The following is an 18,511-nucleotide window of genomic DNA, read 5'->3' on the forward strand; positions in this document are numbered from 1 at the left end:
TTAGATAACTGTCTATTTACTCTCTGCCGGGTTATCTTTAACTTATCAGTAGCAGGAACTATGCATCATTATTCATAGCTTCTGACTAAACGCAGGTGTAGCTGGCAGCAAGAGAAAGAGGAAAGACCAGAAGAACTAAGTTCACAGCTGAATGTTTTTAGTATCATGAGTTACACTTCCAAATAAGGACGGAATGGCTGCATACCATTCCTTTGGCCAGCTATTGGAAACCATACATTTCCTGGATCTTTGTGCTCATCACTGCTAAGGTCATTTAATAGCAGTTAGGTTTCTTTGGAAAAATAAGCACAGACAGTTTGTTAGTGAAGAACCAAAACATTACTTTAATTCATCAAGACTCAGGTTTAATCAAGTTTTTGATAGGCCAGCAGTCTGTGGTCTGTTTTTTAAGTAGTACATCTGATGCGTGCAACTTAGAATTGGTCTTGTATGCTATACGTCTCTTGAATCTTTTCAATAAATAATAATAATAATAATTTTCAAAGCTACATCATGCTGTATAGACTAAACAGTAATACTATGATAACACCATTTAGTTTTTTGTCAATAAGTAATTTAAAACAATTGCAATAACAAGAATGTGATTCTGATCTTGTGTTTCACCAGAGCGTCTGGCACTGTGTACACTGCCATTGACATAGCAACTGGCCAAGAGGTAAGTCAGGTTCTGATGTTGATTATAAAACATTCACACACTGTATATTTATTTATTTTTTACTTACTAAGCCATCAGGCATTCTCTTGTTCTGAGCCACAAATTCCTCATCTGTTTTGTCAGGTGGCCATCAAGCAGATGAACCTGCAGCAGCAGCCCAAGAAAGAGCTGATCATCAATGAGATCTTGGTGATGAGGGAAAACAAAAACTCCAATATAGTGAACTACCTGGACAGGTGAGTTTTCACATGCAGGGTCACATATCACACCAAGGAAATATATTTTCCTAGTGGCATCTTCAAATGGCTTATTTTGTCCAACCAGCAGTCCAAAACCTAAAGCTATTCAATGTTATATAATAGAGAGGAGAGCAGCACATCCTTACATTTGTTGCTGTCAATTAATTTTCTCTAACAATACATTACCAGCTATATAGCACAGTTATTATAGCTTTAGGGGCATATGTCAAATAATTGTTTGCATGTTTTGTTTTTCTAAGATGGTTAAACACTGATAAGCTCATGCAGCACTATTAATGTATCTAATATTAATTTGCCAATAGCAACTGATTTGTGGTTAGAACTCAGAAAAGGTCAGACATGTTGTTACCATAAATTACATTGAAGGATCCTCTGAGCTTTTCAGATCCCTTTTCTTCTTTTCATCTACTTCTTCTTTCTCCTTTTCCCTGTATATGGTGGTCAGCATTCATCATTCGGTACATGACTGCCACCTACTGTTTTAGAACATGGAGAAGAATTTTAGTAAACAATAACTCAGTTTCTAGCAGATTTTTAGCATCTGTTCCACTCAGATCAGATTTCATAACATTGGTCTTTCTGCTGCTGTTCACAGCTGGCAGTAACATGCTTGAGCACCTTCCGTGTGTTGTAATTGACTCTGCATCATGAAGCCCACAGTACATCTTAAAATTTAAAGACGCTACTCTATGCTCCTCTTCTTCAGACATTTTGTTCTCATTTTCTGCATATGTGTCAACCAGCGTGCCTAGATTATTGATTTGTCAAAGCAACGACTGAAATGAAAACCCCAATATGAAATGCATGTCACACTAAGTGAATTTCCCCATTGTGGGATGAATAAAGTATTATCTAATCTAAAACTGTATTTTTCATTCTCGCTTGTTTTAGTTACTTGGTAGGAGATGAGCTATGGGTGGTGATGGAGTATTTGGCCGGTGGCTCGCTGACAGATGTAGTGACTGAGACCTGCATGGACGAGGGCCAGATTGCTGCAGTCTGCAGAGAGGTAAGAAGTCAAGTTTAGACATCAGCAACACCGCCCACTATTTCTGTGGCTAAGGCAAGCTGAACCTTACATTTAGGTGGGCACATGCAGACATTTAAAAAAAAATATGAATACTTCCCCAGCCAGGAGAAAAAGACTATCCAAATGTGTGTGTAGTACAGGCTTCCCTTTGTACGTGTGGGTGTCAATTTGGTATATTATTAAGCTTTCTTTTCTCTATCTTTAGTGTCTTCAAGCCCTGGACTTCCTACACTCCAACCAGGTGATCCATAGAGATATAAAAAGTGACAACATCCTCTTAGGGATGGATGGATCCGTCAAGCTCAGTAAGTCTTTGCTTTTTTGTTCAAACATGTAAATTTGCTCTTGGCTTTAGTGTGGTAGAGTTTCAGTAAAATTGCACCATTTATGAGAGAGAAGTGTGAGATGTTAAGAGAGATGGTAGTGTGTTAAATGAAAGACTGTAACACACCACTGCACCTGTCTTCCTCTGTCTCCCTCTGCAGCCGACTTTGGCTTCTGTGCCCAGATCACTCCAGAGCAGAACAAGCGCAGCACGATGGTGGGAACACCCTACTGGATGGCACCAGAGGTGGTGACTCGGAAGGCTTATGGCCCAAAAGTGGATATCTGGTCCCTGGGGATCATGGCGATAGAGATGGTGGAGGGAGAACCTCCCTACCTGAATGAGAATCCACTCAGGGTAAGACACAAAGTGCAGCCACAATACAGGACTCATGTTAGCTCCCTAGTGGTAATGCAGTATGCATGGAGATGAAAAATTCAGAATTCTTTTCCGATGTTGCCCTCATTTCATGGTCTCATGGTTTGACCTCATCCATCTCACCAGGCACTGTACCTGATAGCTACCAACGGGACTCCAGAGCTGCAGAACCCAGAGAGGTTGTCATCTGTGTTCAGAGACTTCCTTAACCGCTGTCTGGAGATGGATGTGGACCGCAGAGGCTCTGCCAAGGAGCTGCTCCAGGTAAAACCGAGACTAGATCCTCAACATATACACACACGTTCATGTCCGCCAGATGTCACCAAATCATCACTTAATGCCAACTATTCATAATTCTAAATGTGCATACATCTCTCTTTGGCTCCACATCTCCATTATTATCCTGTCTGTCCTCTGCAGCATTCTTTCCTCAAACTGGCGAAGCCTCTATCCAGCCTGACGCCTCTGATTGTAGCTGCGAAGGAAGCCATAAAGAACAGCAGTCGCTAGGGTGTGACCTGTGTCCCCACCCGAGGCTGGAGCCCTGCCTGTGATGCGTGCGTTCATGGGGGCAGGGGCTTGGGTGTATGGATGGTGGGTGACGTTACAGTGACAGCACAAGGAGGGGGGATGGTTTTTGTGACTTACCGTGACAGCAAAAGGATAAATGACCCCCAGGCCTCAAATGTAGGATGGACATCTGGCCTTGCAGCCTCTCGGCCCATGCTGCTGAAAAGACCTTGCCTCCTTGTTTACTTTTCCAGCACTCTGTACATGTAGAGCAGTCCATCACAAGTGTGTGTGCGTATGTGTGGGTGTGGGTGTGCGAGTGTGTACCAAATGTGCACATCTCTTTGTGTCATATGTCTTGTTTGGCAGCAGTCGCTCCCCAAACCAAGAAAATACAGTGGAAAAAAAACGAAAAAGAACACATGCTCATTTTGAAGCAGAAACTTCAGGAGCGAAGAGGAGAAAGTGACAAAACTAAAGAGCCTGTGATTTTTCCCTGCCCAGATTTAGGCATGGTTTTCTTTCCTCTAGTCCTTCCATGGAGCACAATCAGGCCACACTTACACCTGCAGTGACCAGCCGATGTAAGAGAGTGACTCTGGGACTCTGGACCCAACCTTTGCCTGCATGACTAATGGCTCTGTGGAGAAACATTGCTACTCCTCCGCAGATTGTCACATCTCAAGGTGGCATATTTATGTGTGTGTGTGTGTGTGTGTGTGTGTGTGTGTGTGTGTGTGTGTGTGTGTGTGTGTGTGTGTGTGTGTGTGTGTGTGTGTGTGTGTGTGTGTGTGTGTGTGTGTGTGTAGGGGTACAGCTACAGGGGAAAGTCAGTAATAATTTCACATGACCTATGCCAGCTTTAAACATCCTTCATTAATACACTTCATATCAGTGAAGAGATATGGGTCCCGTATTTCATTTTAGCCAACTTCTTTCAGACAGTCTCTTCCATAGAGTCACTGGAGTTCAGGTTACCTGCAGTTAATTTGCTTGTTTTCTCTCTTAAACTGGCTACATATTATCAGATTTAATGTTGAAACCAGAACATATGTGATTCAACTGTAGATCACACATGCAAATATTTAATTTTGAATATATAATATACATACTTTCTTATTAATTATCAAGAGAAAAGTGTTGTGATGTAGTTGGATACATTTGATTGCACTGACATGAAGATATGTCGCACATTTAAATCAACATTTGGTACTGAACCTTCTGTATTCCATGTGGCAGAAATGATCAGAATGACTTCAAAACAATGTCAGCTTCATTAGAAAATGCAAGCAATGTATCTGCAAATTTGAGAGATAATTCTAACATGCATGCGGATGGTACATAAACTGTAGCATTCATTGTGTACAAGCATCTCAAATAGGATTATCCATAGATATTCAGTATCTGTGGCTTTCTGTACCATCTATCTTAATTAATGTCAAAGCAAATTTTTAATAGGTATGACAGAAAGAAAGACAAATACTAGATCAGAGATTCAACAGAAATATAAATGCTTTCATCTAAATATCTATATTTAATGATGGATTGTCCTTTTTAAGGTGCTGGCACACAGTGGACCAACATTTCAGCCTTTTAAATAAGCTCTTTTTGACAACAGTGGCAAATAGAAGGTCATGTAATTATTTACTTTAAGTGAGTTGAAGGTCTAGTGCCACACATTGTCACAGTTTCCCATTGTGCCCCAAGTATCCCTTAAACCTTAAGCAGGAAAGATGCCCCTCGACAAAAAAAATTGTACATATTGTATATTGTACAAACATACAATATGCATAATGTATATTCAGTCCAAAATGGTCAGTCAGAACAACAAACTGCAACATGTCATGGAGGGAGAAATACATTTTCTTCATCTTGTAATCCATTACTCAAAGTAACTTTAAAGTATAAACAAAAATGTAGATGAAATAAGTTATTCTCTAATTTCCCAGAAGCAGGAGTGATTACTTATAAGCCTTGTGTGTGTCCTTTTGTCTTTTAATGGTGTCTTATGTGTCCTTTTTCATATGATCTGTATTGTAGTGAGTTTTTGGATTGCGTGGCAGATCAGAAAGGGGGAATGTTATCCACTGAGCGAAGTAGTGGAGTGGATGTCATTTTATGATTGTACCTTGTCCTAATGAGCACTGAAAACAGCCACCCTAGTAGAGGTCCATGTTGTTTGCTAACATTCCTTCCATATCTGGTTAGCGTTTAAACTCATTCCTGTACAGACATTATCTACTCTGTGTCTGTATTTGGTAGCTTCGTCAGGCATTTCCCATGTAGCATCCCTCTGTGTGTGAGCGTGTGTGTTTGTGCGTGTTAGGAGGCTACCTCAGTCTGCACTAGAAGATGCCTCACTCATGTTGTCCACCTTCATTATGAGGTGCAGGGTAGCTGCTCAGTCATGTTGTACCTCCATTGTACAGCAAATGTACAGAAGATGAAGGAGTGATGTTAGACAGGAGGATGCAACAGAATTCATGCATGTAAAACAAACTATACACTGTATCTCATCTTCAAATAGGTTAAGATTGTTAGGATATGTATGTATGTATGTAAATATGCCGGGAAAACACCCCTTTTTTCAGAATTATGTAACTTAAGAGGACAATAATCAGGTTGCTCTATGGTATGTATCAATAAATGTTTTGCACCCTGAAAATCTAAAAAAGAGAAAAACTAACATGCTGGCACTCCTGGATCCGGCTTTCCTGTTTGGGCTTTATCAGACACTCCTTCATCTGGACAGAGAGCCGATGAATGCAGCTCTGTGTGCGGGCCCACACAGTCTGTCCTGAGTACCACTACTGAGTGTTAATGTGTGTGCGTGTGCGTGTGCGTGTGTGTGCGTGTGTGTGTGTGTGGCCTGACAGGAAGCTTCACCGGCTCCTAGGACGTTTGGCCTCTGCCCCCATGTACAGGTCTGTGAACTATGAGCACAAAGGTGAATTTCGGGACAAGAGACACCGCTGATGTGCCCCTTTTTCTGTGGTTGCTCCTGTACATTCCTATCTTCTGAATGTGTAAACCTGTACACGTGGTGTGAAAATTCCTCTATTAATGTGTATCAAGAGAATGGAACAAAGACAAAAAATGTTACTTTTTAAATTATTATCATATTATTATTATTATTACTCTTATTATTGTCTAGCTTTGTAAAACTGCTGATCCATCTGGCATACCTCAGCAGGCCTTTCCCCATCTTTGAAAAAGGACAAATGAGTGACGGGGAAATGAGGTTTTGGATAAACTATTTTTATTTGTGGTTGAAGCAATAGACTTTTTGAACTTTGAATTGTGCATGGCTGTGTCTTGAGTGTAAAAAAAACAAACAAAATATTGCAGTTTCGGAACTGGACTGAAATAAAAAAGAGGAAGAAAACCAGAGTTGTGCTAATGATTGTAGTCTATTGTGATTCTTAGGTTGGATTTCTTTTAATTCTTTATGCCATTCAGTGTCTTGCATTTTCTTAATAATCATGAGAATGAAACATGATGATATGAACGGACGAAAGAAAAGAGTGTGTTATGAATTATAGAAATAGATGATACATTATGTGTTGTACATGCTATAAGTTTGGACAAAATTATAACGCATGTTAAGACTTGAATGACAAATTACTGCCATATGACGGTATCTATAGTGAACATAAAAAAAGAATAACTTTACAAAAAACGCCAATATAAAAATGTATTATAAGTTACACAGGGATGATTTAAAAAGTAAAAAGGTCATTCAAAAGATTAAACCTTTAGGTAAAAATGACAGGACTTGACATTCAGTCATGCCCTGCTCACCTCTCAACTTTGCAAACAATTCACCAAGTGCAAATAATTATGTAAATTCACACACAACCAGGGACATCCAGCGCTTCGTGTGTCTGGACCTTAGAGAACAGATCGAACCACGACAGGTCTAGTGCTTTGATGATGGCACGTGCCAAGTAAGATGTTCACCACATTGTTCAGCAATGAAAGAGATCCAGCCCTCTCTCAATTCAATGGCGAGATCACATGGCGGTCAGCTCAGTAGAAGTGACGATCCTCAGACTGATTTTACCGGGCATCTCGTCAGCTGTCTTCTGTCCTCGCTTCAACAGCTGAAGCCTCTGAGGGCCAGAGGAGTCCTTCACCGACCCGGACAACACCACTTGGCCCATAAACTCATCCTTCACTGCGTTGCTGTTCCATACCTGAGGAAAACCAGTCAATATGTATGTAAGAGGTTTGCCGCCACATATTAAAAAATGACCACAGATCATCTGCAGGGCTTTGACAGAGGGTTGGTGACTCTGATTTGATTATGTAGCAATAATGTCATCAGGCAAAGATGATGTCCTGTGCTCTCAATTACAGCCAATTACAAGCTGCCATTACATCTGTCAGTTGATCACTAGTTATATGTGAGCTTTTGTAGTTCATGGAATCAGTCTGCTTATTATATTATTTGTATTAGTTATTGTGAACACTATATACCGAACACATCTTCCTATATATATATATATATATATATATATATATATATATATATATATATATATAGGAAGATGTGTTCGGAGTTTTGCCAACGGATACGGCAAAAGTTTAATCTATCAATTAGCTTTGCTCTGGTTGGCTATGAGTGCGAGGGAATTTGAAAGACAACCATATATCCCGCCCCTCGGATTGAGCCCTGCCAATGGTGAGTTCCCAGACCCAACATCTTGATGTGGGTCTGGCTTGTCAGGCTACTGTAAACCCAGATTTAGTTTATTTAATATTTAGTGGTCACTACTTATTCTTTCATGTGTTGTTAAAAACCATATTCATTACTAAATCACATTAGTTGTTTGTAATAATCAGCTTAAGTATGCAGTGCACAGACCATATTAAGCAGAAAACTATGGGCGGGTTCATCTGAACTGTTCTGCTGAAGCGATGCAAAGGTTCATGGGAAAATAATATGTTTCTGTCCTAGTTAAAGTGTGTTGTAATAATGTTCTGTTAATGTTTTGGGTGTGCATTTATGTCATCTGGGTTTTAGATTTGTATGGTCAACATGAACACGCGTAAAATCTGCTTTCAATAAGTATAATAGGAGCAGCTTAATGTGTTACTTGATAGTGATATATCTATATAATTTTATGATTTTTAGATAAATTGAAGGATTCTGAAAATGACTGACGATGAAAACACATTGGATTATTGATATTGATTGATAATTGATATTGGAAATTAGGCTGTCTTTCTGAGTCAGACAAGCTGACATTTTTAAGATACATGGTTTCCACAGGACAGTGACCCACAATCCCTTTGTACTGCCGAGATTAATTACAGTCATCAGGACCAGAGGGATGCCATCTTACCTCCACAGTTATGGGATTTCTGGGCTTCTTCCTGTGGAAAATGGCGCTGGTCATAAACTCTGGTTGCAGGGTGTCCTTCTTGATGGTGGATCGAACCGACCGGCCCTCACAATTTATAATCACATAAGGGTCTGCACCTGCATGAATACATTAGAGTTTCATTTTAGCAAATCATATTGGTGGACTACAGGCTGATTACACTGATTAATAGATTTAGGGTAAAAGTCTGGCTTGTATAAAGTCCTTTTAACCTCCTGTATTGTCTTGCTTCTGCAGCTCCTCAGCTCCGTGGACGTAGATGTGAGTCACAGCTTGTGGGTATCCAAGGAATGAACTCCAGCATTTTACCTTCGGCTTATCCTCTGTCAACTCCCTGTGAGAGTAGAGGAGAATTTAGGCACCATGAGAGGAGTAGAGTTCCTATTGCTTGGTTCTCTGACCTAGATCTTTTTATAATCAAATTGGAAGAAATGAGAAGTGACATTGGGATCCTGTTTCATAGAAAAAACATTGATTGGACTAGCCAACTTGGATGACCTGTATGTGATTTGGTTCTGTGTTTAGGTCTGCCAACAAGATCGTCAGAAACAAAATCTGGCAAAACAGAATATTTGGCCAAGAAAAGCATTTGAAGTAATTTGATGTGAACATCATTTTATAGTCTAAATTCTCCAAAACAGTCATTTGGGTGCTTTCCTTGGAGTCCATCCCTTAATGTCTGAATTGAACACAGATCAACAGCTTAGTCAAACAGCTGTGTTCTAGCTTTCACTTTCACAGTGTCTCTTAAGATCTGATAATTATATGAATGTTACATTTCTGTCTGGCAACATAAAACCCAGTCATGCTGCTATTTACATCACACACGGTCACTGGTTCAACATCACCTCTCCATCACAGTTGTACCTGCAGCCTGATTCCACATGGGTGAAAACTCGGATCATGTAATCCCCCAGCTTGTAAGGCTCAAAGGTGGTGGGGATGATGACGTAGCGGCCCTGTTGGAGCATGCATCTCATAAACACTATCCGAGCATTGATGTAAGTGGATGTGTTCACACATTGTTGGGTCAGGATGTCGTGCATCCGATACTTCCTGTTCAGTTCCACCTGGAAAAGGAAAAGCATTTGGGCTTTATTTAGTGTTCATTTAAAGATCACTGAACAGTTAGCTGACTTTACTCATCAGATATAAAGTCTGGCAGGTGACAATGAGTGTTACATGCATTGCGTTTACATGTGCACCATTAGTCTGGTTATGTGTTTGCATATGTAAACATCTGGCTTTGAGACACCTGGATAGGCTACCTGGAGTACCCTAACAGAAACCAGGACACTGTGGCTTTTGAGCACTTGATTCAGGTTTTTGAACGTTCTTTTTTGGCGCAGAACAAAGTGGCTTAGGAGGTGAGAAATCAAGACACAACTGATTATCGGAAACTTGGATTCTGTTAGAATTATGTAAAAAAAGGTATGAATTTATGTTCACCGTAAACATCATATCCCAAATATGATCAAAACTGTGATGGTCCCAAAATGTATGTAGAATGTAATGTGTGTATAATACACAATATATACACTTACAATACATGTACTTCAGAGTACTTTTACCTACTGAATGCCATACAGGCATTGAACACAGAATGAATGCAATTGTGAAAACTTGTTATTTTATAAGCTCTCATATAACTTATTTGCCGCTACCTGCCCATTTACACAATTGTATATTGTATACTGCATATTCTTTATGTTTTTAATGGTGTGCTGTGTAATGCGTATTGTATGTACCTATGCTGTACTTTGGAAGATGCCAAAGTGAATTTTCCACTGAGGTGGACATGAGGTCAATCTAACCCCAAACCAAATTCTAAGGCTTTAAACTGCATCTAGAGTAGTGATAAGTTACTGTTTGCTGCCTACAAAACTCTTCTGCCTCCTGTTGGTAGAATAATAGATTAACATAAGTCTGTATTTTATTACAATTTTATTAAAAACACAGAGTAATATGATTCTTGCACTGGTAAGATGAATGGTGTGTTAAATAGGCACATTTAAAAAGGTTATACTGCATGTACTTCTTGTTTGAGCAGTTAACAGCCAGTCGTAGATTAACATAATAATCATAGTCCTCCTCCAGGCTTTCACTGAGCTGCTGGGATGCCCTGAGGTGTCAACTAATACATATTTTTTATGTGTATTTTGGTTCATAAATGGCAATAAAAGTACCCGTTACTGTATGACTGAAAGTCCTACAACTGATATACTTCTCAAACAGGAAAACGCAAAGTGTAGTGGGTGACAACATAAGAAGCAGAGAATGTGGACACAGTGTCATCAGATGAAGGAGGAGGATACAGCATGATGACCATAGATGACAAGGGTTAAATCCAGGTTCAGGCTCAAAGCAGGACAACAGGCTGTGTGCTGCGTTGTTAATCACATGCTGCTTGTGGCATCAGCATTTATTGCTGTCCAGAACCTATCCCTTTGGCAGCACTTCTGTCAGCGTGATAAGAGTGTATAGTGTGTTTGAACTTAGCCAGATCTCTGGCAAGTAAATCACATTACAGGAAATGGGATGTCAGTTTTGCCGCGTACGGTTATATGGTCTCATTTGAATGTGACAATCTAATCCCAGCAAGTAGGATACAATTTTGTTTGGCAGAGTAGTTTTGCAGCTGTATGAGAAGATTCCATTGACTTTGCATTAAACATTATTGAGTTGTATTTCTCTTTATAAATGTTGCAGTTCCAGACATAATTATCTCCATTGTAAAACTCCTCACATTAAGTTTTTTGTGAGGTTGTGGTTTCACATTTGTTCAGTATATTGTAATACCAAATACAAAATTTGCCCACAATGCATGAGCTTTCTATTATGGCTGCAGAAGCACTGTATTAGAACACAGGCAACTGAACTCTTTGCACCTTACTGGGAGTTTGAAGGAAATGGTCACTGTGTTTGGTTCCGCTGTGTTTTTCAGCTTGAAACAATCAACTAAAGTATGTGCATGTGTTGTGTTTAATCATGTATGATTTAGCCTCTTGTCGAAATAGTCTGTTTTGGTACTGATAAACCATATCAAGTAAAGTCTGCCTGCCAGTAAAACACTAAACTGTTCACTGTTTGCTCAGCAAATGTGTAGAAAAGCCAAATTCTTTGACCAAAATAAAAGCCAAATTGTGATGAAATGACTCTGTTTTCGCCCCAAATGAACTGACCTTTAACTAACGTCTGCGTCCCATGTGAAGACCATTTCCTCTGTAATGAACTCATCTGAGTCTCGCCATGATCTTTGTGCAAAGTTTCCCATACCCTTCAAATGTTTAATAACTATTCTGCTGCTTATCATGCACTATGCAGTTTATAGATCAGTCATCAATCGTTCATTAGATAAATAAAGTAAGTGGAAATGTTACACCATATGTTACCTTGAAGACACCGAAGCCAATACTTAGATTTTCTCCTTGACCAAACTGTCTGTTGATCTTCATGTCTTTCTGTTGCAAGGTGATTAGAACCTCGTCAGCCTCCTTTGTAACATCAAACAAGTACTGTAAAAGAAGTCAAAATGGAGTGAATATGAATGTATACATGTGCATGAACACAGATGATGTGAGGAGTCCATTCAAGAGTACCTGTGGGTTCTGCAGGAATGTCGACTTGTGGTTAGCACAGCCACCGCAGCGGTTTAAAAGCGGCTCTGCGTGTTTGGTCCAGCTCCCAAAGTGCACAACCTCGTTCCACGTCTTATGGACACTGATCAGCGAAGTATTGAGGAGATGGCAAACATCTGCATCTTCGTAGAACTTGCACCAGTCTGTGAATGACATCCTGTGGATGTGAAGAGAAAATGCATTAATACACTCTAAAAGAGGAGATAAACTCCACAGGTGGACTGTTGCGATTAGAGGAACCTTATCACTCACCAGAACTCCCCATCATCCTCTACTACGATGCCAAGGTTGCGCCTCTCCGTATCACCAACCTTTGACCATTCCTCAGAGCTGACAAACAGCAAGCAAAGCAAATGGAGATGGTTAATGCTCATGAAATGCTTATAGATGCAAACAAATATTTTTAAAGTTATAATGCACCTTTAATAAAGAATTGTTTCGGTAGTCAAATTAAAGCGGTTACATTAGATCAAATGTGACAAGATTTCACAACAGAAGAAAAGCTTGACCACTCCTGCAGCATTACTGACTCCTCTGCTGTCCCACCATGTGCTCAGCCTCAGTGTGTTCCACACAGTCACTATTTTCACCACAATATGGCAAATTACCATCTGAATAGTTATACACAACCCTGGTGGTGAGCTTGTGAGTAGGAGTGCACACCGTAGAGCTCTTCCTCTGGTCAGAACTACAACAGTGTAGAAAATAATGAACTGGAAGCACTTCTCACCTGTCACTCCAAGCTCCCTTCCACTCAGTCTTGCCCCAGGGGTTCCTCATGCGGATCAGAGAAATGGTTTCATTCTTGAAGTAGGCCAACAGCCCGTGACCCAAACGCACTTTCTTCACTGCAGTTACTGAATATGCGTGGCCTTTCACCAGTCCGTTTGCCATCTTGTGTTCAATCTCATGAGGCTGTGCCTGATGATATTATAAAAACAACTGGTCAGTATCTATCTCTGAAGTATAGAGACAAAGAAGCAACATATTCACAAAGAGCACAAACCCTAATGGAGCAGCTAATGATTCCTCCCTGGTCGTAGACCTTTAGCAGATCCTCAAACAGCTGGTCCTGTTTTTTCGGGTCCTTCCAGTAAGCTTCTTTCTCCAGGTTGATGGCTTCAGCCACACATCCACTGAAATCCACCACAGCGTCTCCGGTGTTTCCCCCCTCCAGGGACTCATAGCAGCTATGGAGCCTGGACACAGAGAGTGCAGGGGATAGGTTTGAAGTTGGACATATATGTTCAGACATATGAAAATATAATACAGTTAAACACAAGAATGGACTCTACCTATTTGCATTTTGTTTTGCATAATAACATATTGTCAATAATTTGTCTGCAACAATACACAATATAATATGATACACATATTATATATACACATATATACACATACTTTTTTTCAAAATTGCATGGGCTTTGTACAATGTATAGAAAGCAGCATTAGTTGTATTGTCATTTATGCATTGCAAATATTTGGTTTTTATTATTAGTCTAAGTAGTAGTATTTGTAGAAGTAATATGATTTTTAGGTTGTTTTGTTGGTGTATAGTATCAACTAGATCTAACTAAATAAATACAAATCTATTTATGTTTACGTTTACTGACTTGGCGTAGGCCTTCTCCAGCAGAGCACTCCAGAATTCGTTGTTGTCTTTCGAGTGACAGTAGATGAGTTCACCGTTGATTGTAGGCAGCCGGTCGTCTACCACTACATCCACCCACTCTCCAAACACCCAGAACTGAAAGTGGAAGATTCCAGCATACCGCTCCGGTTGTTTGGGATCCCACTCCTGCTCCTTATAGTCAGGAATAACCTGGAACACACACACACACACACACACACACACAAACACATACACACACACACACACACACACACACACACACACACACACACACACCACACACCATTAAGGTACCATTTAATGCTGATGATGTTTATTTCACACAAAAATGTAATATGGGATGAATGTAGGTGCAGTATACTTTTGTTATGCATTATATAATTTCATAAACTCCCTGTTGCAGTATTATTTCAGAATCAAAATATTGTAAATAATGTTAATCCAATCATCAGCTAAAGGTTGGACTTTAATAACGTTGTGTTGATGGCTTTCTTAAAGGCCCTATACTGTTAAAAGAAAAAAGTATTTTTTATAAAGCAGACATTGAATGTTTTCATGTCACAACTATACTATGTAGAAAGTGTTGCTACAGTGCTGGTACAGTCACCCACCGGCTGCAATGAGGGTGCAGAGACACCAAGAGTGTAGCTGCAGATGAACCAGAAACACTGGCCAATCAGAGCAGACTGGGCTTTTTTGGGAGGGAGTCTTAAAGAGAAAGGCACTAAAACGTGTTTCAGAACCTAAACTTAAAAATGAGCAACATATGAGACCTTTGAAGTTCATAACATTGTAAAAAAAATTGCGAATGAGGCACTGAAACTATAACCAGAAATTACTTTTTAAAGATTAAAATATGTGACACTGGATAGCTTCCAAAGACTCACACAGGCTCTATCAGTTACATTGTGTATATTCTCTGAAATGTAGTGGGAAAACCCTGTGACATTTTGCCAACAAAACGTTTTTGAAAAAAAGTTCTCCTCTTCCATTATGGTCGAAATTGCCCTATTTTTTATTTTTAAGTATCAACATTATGTTGAATGCATGGAAATGGTACCATCTACCAGCTAAGACAAAAGTCATTTGGCAAACTAGTTTGGTTTGGCTGTTAATCATGTATGAACCCCCCTCAGATCAATTCCTGCTGTCCTGCTGGTTATATGTTCCAACCCTAACCCTTTACCCCAGGGCTGCAGTACCTGCAGTAACTGCAGTTTTCTATCACAACTACAATACATAAGCCTTATTAATATTTGCTTACGCCATCACCTCAGCTTACACTTTCAATATAAAAAAACAAATTAACTCACCTTCTTCCAGAGGTTTGGCTTCAAAGCCAGACAGGAGCAGGCAGCAACAAACCAGCAGTTTCCCACAATTCCCTGGTTCAGGTCATGGGAGCTGATGCCATCCACAAACAGATGGGGCTCATTGCTTATCTCCTACAACAGAAAAGTGAACGTGAAGGATTTTACACACGTTTTCTGAGTTGTTTGATCTTCAGATGATTTAAAGTGTGGTGGTGGTGCAGTGATCTTTTTACTTTAACTACAAAGCTTCAGCTCTGCACTGAATGTGTCAAAACCATTTGCAAATCATTATATTTACATGCCACCTGGTACAGTAAAATAGGACTATGTTCATTTGTAGCAATCATTTCCTTCCCTGATGGATGTAAGTGACTACCACTACCTCCTGTGCCACTCACCTTTGGCCGTTTCCACTCCACACGACCAGGAGGTGGTTTCCTAAAATAAAGAGATGCATTGACGGCTGGGAACTCTGGATCCTCAAACAGCTTCTTGTCGTTGATGCAATCCCTCTTCAGGTGAGAGTAGTGCTGGTTTTTGTACGGAACAGCAGAGGAGAACATGGTCCAGACACTGAAGGCTCACAGCTGCAGAGTGATAACAGACACCAGACATCTGACTTTTAGTGTTAAGTACTTTTTGTGGGAAGGATTTCCCTCTAACTTCTGACTATTTTTTGGGCAAAGCCTGCTGAAGTGCACCCTATAAAACTCTGAACTACTTTATTCCCAGATCAACAGCAGACAAACATGTGACCCAGAGTCCCTCCAGACAGTCTAGTCTAGAATTATCCATCTTCACTAAAACATTACCAAGAGCCCATAAATGGAAAGCTACATTTCTAAAGGTATCTCACCCAAGCTACCATTTCATGTCTTCATCTGTCCTATAAACATAAAGGCCTAAAATGCCCAAAATATAACCTAAAAAATAAAAATTACACATCAACACTAGGCAACAAAGGCTGCCACAGTACGTGCAATCGGGGACTTTGTGGATCAGTTTTGACCTAAACTGTCCAAACTAAGTATTGCAAAGAATAACATGAATTGTGTTTAAGGCTGGATTTCTCCTCAAAAAGAATACATATATTTATGAAAGAGGAAGTGATAAGCAACACAGCTGTATTCTCTAGAGAATGAAGATATTTTAACTCTTGATCTTTTTGTCCCCTCACACTGACCGCTTAAGACTGCGTTTGGACAATACGTGCCAACATAATCATTTTGAATGAATCTTGATATTTTATATTTGCCAAGAATAATACAGCATTCAGAATTGAATTGACTGGAAGCAGCAAGAAAATAAAAGGAAGTTTGTTCTTCACAAGAAGACCCCAAAAACATGTATTTTGTGTCGTAGTAAAAAAAAGAATCAAGGAAATATGTATGTAGCTTTGCAGAGAGTTTAGCTAGAAATTAAATGTCTAAATTATGTGATAATGTATTGTGTATATGAAAAAAATACTAGAAGAAAAAAGAACAAACATCAAATGCCCACTGTAGCTCTCAGACAGCAGCAGTAGGGCACTGATTCCTTCCTGCTCTCCAATAAGGAAGTTTCCAGGTGCTTTACCTGCCTGTATCGCCCTCCCACACACAAGTGACCTATTTATGCATGTGCATTGTTAGAGCCACACCTAGAGCCAACAGTTTGTTCTACTCCATATTGGATTTTATTACCTCCCGGTATTATTGTTTAACGAGACATTAAGAATGAGTGAAATACCTTCAGATGTCATAGCAAGATTCAGTGGCTCTGGGTAAAGGGGGTAGACAAGGCTGTGAGCCTGTGTGTGTGTTATCTGTTTGAGAGTTCCTGGCTAATGTGGTCAGGCAGTTTATTTTTGGTGGTCTATTTTCCCTTCTTTACTGGACAATACAGTAAGTGTAGCACATGTCTGTTGGCTGAAACGTTTCTTTCTTATATCGACGTCCGTTGTAAGTTTTTGGTCCTATACTCTCTGTTTAATCTTTGTCATTTGTGCAAAGGTGTTAGCAGGTCACATTCCAGACATTTCCATCAAACATGCCAGTACACCGTGGTGATGAGACAGCAGATATCCTCAGGCTGCAGCCATGGTTAAAGATTTTACATTTCAAAAAGGAGCTTGTACTGACTTGTACCGGACAAAACCTTTTAGTAAAGTATTAAAAGGCTAATTGTAAAGAGCATTGTAAAACACCAGCCCATGTCATTCTGTAAGGAAGGACAGGCAGTATTGAAGTGATGGTAAACAATCAAATTATCCACACAAAATGGCATAAATATTAATACAATGAAACCATATCGAAGCAAAATGTATAAGAATGTTCAAACTTAGATGAAGAAAATAAGTGTAGACTTGAAATACTAGAGGTTAAAGGCAACACTCACCTGTGGTAAGCTGTCTTATCCTTGCAGTGATGAGCTCAAACACATCCAATGTCCTCCGGCTCCTGAGACGTGTTCAAATCAAAGCCACATTTCTCTCATAAGATATGTTACATACAACAACAGTCTGTTCAACTTTTTATAGAACCAAATCCAGTTTCTTGAGTTTCAACTTCTGGCTACAAGGACTTCCCCGAAACACACTGATTTGCACACAACAACGGCCTGAAAACTGGTCTGACGAGCACCTCTCTGCAGCAGGAGGTGTTAAGCAAAGGCTGATAAGGGAGGGAAGGGGAGACTGAAATTGAACACCTTCACTCCCCCCACCCAACTACTCATAGGTATAACAAGTTAAAACCTGTTCTGTTCAGTATCTGTTCTTTTACAGTAACAAAAGAAAGCTCATATTTAATGTCTCACTGTATGTGCTGATTGTTTTATCACAGATATCTCTGTTAAATTATTTGTTCTGTTTTGTTTTGCCTCACCAAAAAAATAAAAGAAGATCTTCCAGTTACCTGGGGTCAGTGAAATAGAACAAACATAACTAATAAGCCATGTGCTATCTTCATGCTGTAAGGGATTTGTGGTAATAAGACAAACTGGCAGACTCTCAGTGGTCCGGGCTTAAAGCTCACGGAGCACAAGAGGCACTTTGACTCTCTTACAAGGACACATCCTGTCTTAATATTTCCAGCATGGAAACTTGTTGAAGAAGAATGTTAGTAGAGAGCCAACAGTAATAAGGTAATTTCATGCAGTAGCAAAGTAGACACGAAGAAGAAGAAAATCTAATTATTTGGATTAGCAATGATGTGAGAGAGGACCAATGGGAAGTTTCAGATATGATCACAAGTTCATGAGAAAAGGCATGTTTAAGAGAGGGGGAGACAAATATAGTCACACAGTGTATGAAGACCATCAGTAAGGCCTACTAATCTACAATTGTCACTTTCACAGGAGCACAAGAGGCATTGACCAGTGT

The 18,511-nt window shown here is 39.8% G+C and overlaps 2 protein-coding genes across 4 annotated transcripts in view; one reads left to right on the forward strand and one right to left on the reverse strand.

The window, feature by feature from the left end:
• Positions 1–6,406, forward strand: part of LOC120543726 (serine/threonine-protein kinase PAK 3) — a 30,600-nt gene extending 24,194 nt beyond the window's left edge. For both annotated transcript variants that reach the window (XM_039776929.1, XM_039776930.1), the window contains 7 exons: positions 628–676; positions 800–912; positions 1,828–1,945; positions 2,172–2,271; positions 2,452–2,648; positions 2,796–2,933; positions 3,090–6,406. In XM_039776929.1, the coding sequence (XP_039632863.1) occupies positions 628–676; positions 800–912; positions 1,828–1,945; positions 2,172–2,271; positions 2,452–2,648; positions 2,796–2,933; positions 3,090–3,179 (805 nt within the window). In that variant the 3' untranslated portion in view covers positions 3,180–6,406. The remainder of the gene's footprint in view (positions 1–627; positions 677–799; positions 913–1,827; positions 1,946–2,171; positions 2,272–2,451; positions 2,649–2,795; positions 2,934–3,089) is intronic.
• Positions 6,407–6,592: 186 nt separating this feature from the next.
• On the reverse strand, positions 6,593–17,789 carry LOC120543725 (calpain-5-like). 2 transcript variants are annotated; one of them, XM_039776927.1, is made up of 13 exons: positions 17,527–17,789; positions 15,549–15,737; positions 15,151–15,282; positions 13,818–14,026; positions 13,211–13,403; positions 12,935–13,125; positions 12,457–12,534; positions 12,166–12,361; positions 11,959–12,081; positions 9,434–9,636; positions 8,779–8,900; positions 8,528–8,664; positions 7,193–7,375 (listed from the first exon to the last, which is right to left on the reverse strand). In XM_039776927.1, exons 2-13 carry the CDS (start codon positions 15,711–15,713, stop codon positions 7,193–7,195), a joined length of 1,932 nt encoding a protein of 643 aa, XP_039632861.1. In that variant the 5' UTR covers positions 15,714–15,737; positions 17,527–17,789. The 2 variants fall into 2 exon arrangements, with proteins under 2 accessions (XP_039632862.1, XP_039632861.1); XM_039776928.1 differs by lacking the exon at positions 17,527–17,789 and having other exon boundaries at positions 6,593–7,375; positions 15,549–15,713.
• Positions 17,790–18,511: the final 722 nt, after the last annotated feature.

The sequence above is a fragment of the Perca fluviatilis genome, chromosome 16, assembly GCF_010015445.1.
Source record: "Perca fluviatilis chromosome 16, GENO_Pfluv_1.0, whole genome shotgun sequence".
Classification (NCBI taxonomy): Eukaryota; Metazoa; Chordata; class Actinopteri; order Perciformes; family Percidae; genus Perca; species Perca fluviatilis.

Bases quoted from the DNA above. Each gene is read 5' to 3' on its own strand.
- LOC120543725 (XM_039776928.1), bottom strand. From the start codon at position 15,713: ATGTTCTCCTCTGCTGTTCCGTACAAAAACCAGCACTACTCTCACCTG. The intron at 13,404-13,817 runs GTCAGTAAACGT...CTCTGTGTCCAG, and splicing joins CTGGAGAAGGCCTACGCCAA to GCTCCATAGCTGCTATGAGT. The intron at 9,637-11,958 runs GTAACATATGGT...TTCCTTTTCCAG, and splicing joins TTGGCTTCGGTGTCTTCAAG to GTGGAACTGAACAGGAAGTA.